Genomic DNA, 8510 nt, shown 5'->3' on the forward strand with positions numbered 1-8510 from the left:
AGATAGTTAAATGGGTTTTAATAAAAAGTAGCTTGCTGGTGGAGGGTATTTAAGATTCGGCATAGCCGAATATAGCACTCTAACTTGTTTTTGTTTTTAGTCGGTAGGATATTATACTAAATTCTAAAGGTTTTGTTCAATATAAGGCCATACAATCGGATGATACTTTCACGGGAATCTAGCATATGATAGCGTAGTTAGCTATAGCTCATCAGTCATGCCAGAAAATAGCATATATGTATATTTCACTAATATACCAAGCCTTGGAATGAATGGCCGATAACAGGGTTAAAATCTAAATATCAGACAAGGACCTGAATGCTAACACGGCAAATCATGAAATATGGCTTTTCAAAATAATGACGAAAATATTTCATTATATTCAACCCACTTTCCTGGGTAAGAAACCAGTGCCCGACAGAGTAGAGAATTTATAATGTGTAGATGGACATATGTATGTATAATCCTTGACTAAAAATGAATATGTAGAGGTTTTATCGGCACATCGGTACAGGGAGGTATGTATCAACACTATATGCAAGAAATTGTATTTTAGTTCCACTATAACCAATTCTTCATAAATCTGGCGAATATCTTTTAACAAAATTGTTATATAAAACCACTACATGTTGATTGAATATATTGAAACATATAATGCCGAACATATTGAAACATATAAAGCCGAACGACCTCATTGAGCAAAGTCGGTTAGAAAATAAGTCAATTTATACTGCGAACATTGGAAGTCAGGCATGTCCGATGTTCGCGTACAGCCTTCCAATGTATCCATTATATATTGATGATGTATCCTTTAACCACTTTTGTCAGTTAACTCAAGTATATGGTTGTAAATTCCACCACATATCTTATATACATATAGTGGTACTCAACAAGGGCTTAGTGGAAAATGGATCCATTAAGATAAGCCGAATCTTAAGATATCGTATGTATGTAATGCTCGGCTAACCATCTGAATCAACACCATACACAGGGAAATATCCCTGGCGCTTTGATAATGCTCTATATTTGGTGGGACTATCACAGGGAACCTGTTTCGTAGGCATTAGCCGATATATTCAGAATCAATCGATTCAGAACGCTTCAGATGCGCTTCACATCAGAACAAAATATGCGAATTTGGATTGATTCATTTTTGGTCGCAAAAGATGAGCAAAAATTGAAAAGGATCATAACTAACAACTGCCAATAAATTTATATTGTACATAGGCTTACCCCCGGGTCATGTTACTCAGATGAATTTCTGCCATTTTGGTATGATTACAATCCCGCGGTAAAATAGTAGCTACCAGTTCCTCTAGCCTGTCGGAACTATAAACTGGTGCTGTCAAATGTATCTTCGGCGTTTCCATGGAATCAATTGATCAGAAGCCGAACCAGAGAACATAACTTACACAGGGTATAGTTTTTTAGGATTTTGTATTACCCAGTTATTGTAGAGATTCCTTCGGGGTTGGAACAAAATGCGTGAAGAGAATTTCGTTAAAAGACTGATGCACGGTGATATCTATATTTCAGGATAAGAAAAAGACAACAGAGGAGTCGCTGTGAGACTAAGCGTTGGAAATAGGATGTTTTTTCAGTGAATGTGTTGGATGATGGTATCTTATACAAGTGACACCATTGCATTTTCCTCCTTTATCAGGGTATGTTCAGGGTTTACTCTGTTTATATTAGAATTACCCCAGTGTTTTTTCCGTGAGTAAGAGTTTGTATTTGACTATTTTTAGGATTCGTATTTCAGGTTTCCGAAAACGTCTCTAGACCATTCCATACGTATGGATGTAGCTGAAGTGAAGAATTTTGCACCTCGGAAATTACCCAACGGGGCACCGATGGTCAGAATATATAAAGTTCAAGTACTCAAGCAAAGTGCTTGTATATGGGCCGATGTATCCATATACGAAAATTGCTACCAGCGTGTTCTTTACAAGTAACAAAGGGGCGATGTTGAATTATATCTAGGTCACCCTAAAATAATTCCACCGTGAAATAGGCCGTTTTACAGGTGTTCATATAAAGCCCTCGACTTTAAGGTTATAAACAATTTATGAGTATTCGAGCGATATTTCGGAAGAACATTTGTTCGGGGGCTAGGTGAAATCAAGGACCGATTTCAGCTTAAATCAATGTTGTTTGTACTTGAAACACAGGCCAAATTTCAAAGAATATCTTCAGATGGCCGTATGATTGTATGTCGACTCATATTGCTGTATGTGTTTACTCTTTAAGAAATCCTCAGGCCATTTGCAAGCAACATTTTTAAAGAATATCTGTCCTTTAACAATTAAATATATAGTTGTTGATTAATCTTAAATTAATTTACAAGTAAAAAGAATTCTAGTAAGAAATCGATTAAAAAGTGTTCACTATATCCAATAAAGCAAACAGCAAAGAAAATAACATAAGTTTTACAAAATATTTAGTTTATTTTAAAAAATACATTAATAATTTGACTATTTTGGTTTTCATTTGATTTAAGAGTATTTTATTTTAATTTTCAAGATAAAACTTGTGAATGTAAATTTTTGTGTGACACTGATTAAATAAAAGATTTATTCGCCAGTCATCATTTCCATGAATTCTGAAAGTAAAAAAATTAAAGAACAACAAATTAATACAAAAACATATAAACATAAGGAAAACATAATAAAAACTATTAATAGATAAAAGAAAATATATATAATGCTGGGAGTATCTATTACTCAAGGCAAATGGTTTAGAAAATCTAAACATTTATTTTGGAATTCTATTTCGAAAACACAGTACATGTGTGTGAGTATGTATAAATGTTTGAAATAGGTTTGTATACGGAAAGTAGGGGGGCATATAGAAGAATATTTTTAAAATTTCTTAAACAACTATAAAAACACATAAAATACTTATTTTTAAATTAATGAAAAAAAAAAATATTTTTTTTTTATAAATTTTATGAGAAAAATTTAAAGAAAAAAACCAACAATTAGTCGCTAAAGGCAGATATTTAAAAAAAAGAAAAATTAAATGTCCAAAAAGTATTTAAAGTTTTATTTTTTCTCAAAACTGGCCCACACCCAAGAAAAACAAATTATTTTAACAGAAAAGACAATTAAATGACAGATCGAACGCAATTTAAGAAAAACAAATGCAAATACGAAATTTGACAAATAAGTTGAGCAACTAATTAGTCGCTCATTAAAATATGTATGTACATATGTATATTTGCAAACTTACCATCAAAATCAACGGTACCGGAACCATCAGAATCGATTTCTTCAATCATGATGTCCAATTCTTCGTCGGTCAATTGATCGTCCAATTCGCGCAAGATTTCACGCAAACAGGAGGTGGGAATATAACCGTTACCTTGTTTGTCGTACAAACGGAAGGCTTCGCGCAATTCCTTTTGCATGGCTTCATCATCTTCTTCAACAATGAATTTGGCAGCCAATTGTACGAATTCTTCGAATTCCAAACGGCCAGATTTGTCTTCATCGACTTCATCGATGAGTTCTTCCAAGATCTTCTTGTCGAAGGGTTGACCCATCAAACGCAAGATATCGGCAACCATTTCAGTGGAGATACTGCCACATTTTTGGTGATCGAAACTGTTGAAAGCCTTTTGCAAAACAGCAATTTGCTCGGGGGTAAGATCTTCATCCTATAAGTTTAGAAGAAAATGGGTATTGTTTAATGTTTTGGTTTTGATATAGAGAATTAAGAAGTGAGTTTCAAATAAGAGTGGTTTCAATATATTTTGTTTTCGAACAGATTTGAATAGATTTTTTTTATGTCAATAAAATTTTTATTTGATTAACCGGGTATTACCGAGTTTACTGAACTCTAAACAAATTTTAGCTTTTAGTTGTCACAACAAAACATGTTTGTAGTAATTATGTGTAGTTATGCATGAAGCTTTTCTATAGTTGCCGCAACCAAAATCTAATTTCGTTTTATATTTATTTGAAAAAAAAAAAATAGTTATTTTTAGTTATCATAACAGAAATTTACAAAATCAAGATATTTAACAGCTCATGGATTAAGATTTTAGCTTTATTCATTTCACTGTCTTAGTTGTCACAACTAAAAAAAAAAGTTCTTTATTGGAAAAAGAAATTAATTAAAATCATTAAAAATGATTAGTTTCATAGGCCATGATTATAAAAACTTTAGGCTGTTTTTGGTATCTAAATATAGTTCAGTAGTTTTGCTTTGCATTATCATATCGATTAAATTTCACTTTTATATTTTTTTTTTTTTTAATTTTTAATCAATTTTGTTTTCTTTTTAAAATATTTTTAATTTTTCCAAAATTTTATTTAAACCACTTTTATTTTATTGCACTATTTATCGATTCTTTTTATTGTTTACTCGCAACACTTACAATAACGGGATCCATTTCGATTTTAAAAGTTTCTTTTTAAATATATAAAAATGTTGAATTGATCACCAAGATGCTTCTTTGGCGTTTGTTGCTCAACTAAATTTTCAGTTAAAAGATTTCCATCGACAAAACATGTTAAGAAAACTTTTCCTCAATAGCCCTCCCACCCACTTTTTAGTCAAACATACATACACATATTGTTGTTTTTCTCCAAATTCTCATACACAAACATTCTATATAGAGATGTTCCAAAACTGAACATTTTAATTAATAGCCTTCGTTAGTGTTTCTGAAAAAAAAAATTAAAAGAAAAAAATTTTTTCTTTTTTGAAAATACTATAAAATTATTGAAAGAATATTTGTTGTTGTTTTCCTGCCTAAATCGACAACAACCACACACACACACGCACACACAATCTATTCTAAACACATGAATTTTCCAAACAAATTTTATTGTTGTTCTTGTTCCAATAAAAGAAAAACATTTTGTAGTGGTTTGCTAAGCATTCTGTATACGTAAGATTTTCAACATCTTCAAATGAGTACATATTTTGTTTAAACGTTGAGATTTTCATATTGATTTGATCTGATTATAAATACACTGGAAAAAATTAATGTACGATTTGGAATTATTTATTTGTATTTTGAATGAATCATACTATATACTATTGTTGTATGTTATGTTAATAATTTTAAAATGAGGACAATTACAGAACGTCATTTCATTCAAAGTGCCCAGATAACAAAAAATTTAATGTTCCTTTTTATAACCTGAACCACTATAATGGGGAGGGTATTATGATTTTGTGCGCATGTTTGTAACACCCAAAAATATTGGTCCTATAACCAAGGATGAAGTCGATGGAAAATAGTTGAAATGGGTGTAGCTCCCATACAACCGTACCACCGAATAGGTGTCTTAAGTTCATAATTATGTAAACAGTTCTGGTATCTCTACAAAAATCGGCCTCAATTGACCCTAGCACCCACATAAAGTTCCCTTTCACAAAATGCCTTGATGACCTATAATTCACCGCACTCCCGAATAGGTGTCTTGAGTTCATAATTATGTAAAATATTCTGGTATATCTACAAAAATCGGCCTCAATTGACCTTAGCACCCACACAAAGTCCGCTCTCAGAAAATGTCTTGATGACCTACAATTCACTTTTAAACACTAGCTGGTGTGAACGTAAATCCCTCTACCAACATTTATAAGGATAGGACCATAATTACCCTTGCCCAGTGATGCCAGGAGATTTTTTTCAGAAATCCCTACGCTTATGAGAAAAAATCCTTTTTTTCCCTACACCCACTTTTTATTTTCCCTACATTTTTCCCTACACTACTTTTTTCCATTTTTTTCAAAGTTTATCTTAAAAAAATACAAAAATAACATCAAAAACTAAAATATAAGCTCCGTTTTATAATATACATATATGTATGTATTTTTTTTTAATTTTTAGGAATGAAATTTCTAGAATTTAAATTTTAAATTTTTTTTCTTTCAATTTTACATCATACAAATCTTCCAACCCTGAATCTTCAGTTAAGATTAAAAAAAAAAACAATTGAAAGATTTATGGCAGTATATCGAATCGTGATAAAAATTTATTTTATGTGCCTCCAACAAAAAAATTTTCATAAAATAATTATTTTAAATAAGGTTTACTTTTGCGTTTACTTTTTGCGGTTTACTTTTATAAATTTTCGGAACATTAAATTCATTTTTTACAATCCTGAGTTACTGCATTAAGCCCCCGACTACTCTATCTATAAGGAGTCAGAATATATCGCCCTACAGGATTGGCATAATCCAAAAAGTCGTTTCAAGAAAAATGGATATGAATATTTAATGACATTTAACTATTTTTTTAATAACTTTTAAACAAATCAAGGGGTTTTAAAAATCCAGATTCAGATAGTTGAGGTTAATATGTTTCTCATCTAAATTGAAATTAAATTTTTAGTTGTCTAATATTCACAAAAACGTGGGTTTTAGTTTTTACGTTTACAAAAAATCGATTTCACATCGAAAATAATAGACATATTTGAAATTTCATAAATCTATATGAACTATTTTAGTATGTCGCATGTTTTCAAGACCTTAGTTCAAGAAAGCCGAATTTTGGATTATGCCAGTCTTGTAGCGATATGTAGGTACATACACTATCGGACAAAATAAAGTGCAAAAGTGCTCATGCTACATTATTTTATCGAAAAATCTGTTAAATGATTATTGAATATGGAACTTTTTTTTAAATTCATTTAGTTTATATACAATGCTTCAAAAATAACTATAAAACAAATTTATTCCACCTAAAATTTTTCTGTATAACATTTAAAATTAAAGTAAATTCACTTTTTTGTCGGACAAAATAAAGTGTAAATTTTATATATCAATATTTTAATTTTATGTATATCAAATTTTTTAATCTATTTTGGTTCTGATTTGAATATCTGGATCTACTCAAGTCATTTTTGTAATTATTTTACCATTATTATTCGCAATCGCTTTCACTTTCCCTTGCTTTCTCCCATACTATTATTTTCAAAAGAAATCCGTTTTTGTTCGCTATTTCAGCGGAATTTTGTGATCAATTGTGATCAAATATTAATCTATTAGATTTAGGGCGATGCTCTGAGCAGGTCATTCAAATTTTTCAGTGTTTTTTTTTTTACAATCATGTTTTTAACCTTAGTCGTGTGTTTGAAGTCATGAATCGGTTGAGGCATTAAGTCTCCCAAACCCATTTTTACGGCATTTATTTCCAAATTTTTATTAAATAAGCTCGTGAATTGCTCATTTGTTATTAGTTACTCCATTTTCACTAAGATTCTCGCTCTTAAAGTTGAATAATGTAACAATACCGATAGCCCTCCACCATAATATTTGAAACCTGGGGTATTGTTTTTTAAATTTTGTATATTGAAGGGCTTAATTCACACTCATTGCCGACATTTCAAAATTTTCGGTAGAAATTGGGACTCATCTGACCAACTACGTAAATTTGATCTAAAAAATATGAAATTAAATACTAAAATCGAAAAAAAATTTTAAGCTTTTAAATATGTTGGTGAAAGATTGAAGGTATGGGTCAGTTGACTCTTCGTAAGTGTCCAATTTTTAACGTTAGGTGTGGGGAACCTAGGTGAAATTTATTCAAACAGCACCAATGAACACTATATGAGCATATTGCAGTGAAATCTTAAGATCAGTGCCTTCGAAATGGACTTGGGCAACTTTATATTTCGGCAAGATAATAAGCTTAAGCACTTGATAAAGTTAAAAAATAACATTACTGTAGGAAAAATCACTGAAAATTGAAATAAGTTGCTCAGAGCACCGCCCTAAATCCAATAGATTAATTTTGGACCACAATTTATCAAAAAATTCCGATGAAATAGTGATCAAAAACGTATTTCTTTTGAAAATTATCATATGGGGATAGCAAGGGGAAGGAAAAGCGATTGCGAATAATAATGGAGAACAAAATTACCAAAATGGCTTAAATAGATACAGATATTAAAATCAGAACCAAAATGGATAAAAAATTTTGATATACAAGAAATTTAAATAATGATATATAAAATTTACACTTTATTTTGTCCGACAAAAAAGTGAATTTATTTTAATTTTAGATGTTATGCACAAAAATTTTAAGTAAAATAATTTAGTTTTATTGTTATTTTTGTAGCATTGTATATAAACTAAATGATTTTGAAAAAAAATTCCATATTCAATAATCATTTAACCGATTTTTCGCTGAAAGAATATACATGAGTACTTTTGCACTTTATTTTGTCCGATAGTGTATATTGTAGAAATTACAAGCGGAATTTTTACTAACGATACACTTAAAACTGATTTCATTTTTAATTTAAAAGTTTAATATATGAAAGAGTATATTTTTAGTTGTTAAAAACTATGAAATTGAAAAATCCCTACAATTTGACAATAGTAAGAAATCTTTCCCTTTTTCCCTACACGTGAAATTTTTGAAAAAAATCCCTACAAAAAGGGAAAAATCCCTACACTTGGCATCACTGCCCTTGCCCCGTATAAACACTCTTTCAGAAATCGGCTTTCAAAGCCCATGCCATTGTTCAAATTCTTCCTGTATCCTC

General features: G+C 30.4%; 1 protein-coding gene across 1 annotated transcript; it reads right to left on the minus strand.

Annotated features, from left to right (window-relative positions):
- Positions 1 to 2423: 2423 nt before the first annotated feature.
- On the minus strand, positions 2424 to 4509 carry LOC119608070 (troponin C). Its single transcript, XM_037962331.1, has 3 exons — positions 4382 to 4509; positions 3232 to 3658; positions 2424 to 2602 (listed from the first exon to the last, which is right to left on the minus strand). The coding sequence occupies exons 1-3, from the start codon at positions 4394 to 4396 to the stop codon at positions 2574 to 2576; spliced, it is 471 nt and encodes a 156-aa protein (XP_037818259.1). The 5' UTR covers positions 4397 to 4509; the 3' UTR covers positions 2424 to 2573.
- Between the last annotated feature and the right edge of the window lie 4001 nt (positions 4510 to 8510).

Source organism: Lucilia sericata, unplaced genomic scaffold, assembly GCF_015586225.1.
Source record: "Lucilia sericata isolate MDLA Ls3-8-SP2 unplaced genomic scaffold, ASM1558622v1 Contig000784F_arrow, whole genome shotgun sequence".
NCBI classification, from domain to species: Eukaryota; Metazoa; Arthropoda; class Insecta; order Diptera; family Calliphoridae; genus Lucilia; species Lucilia sericata.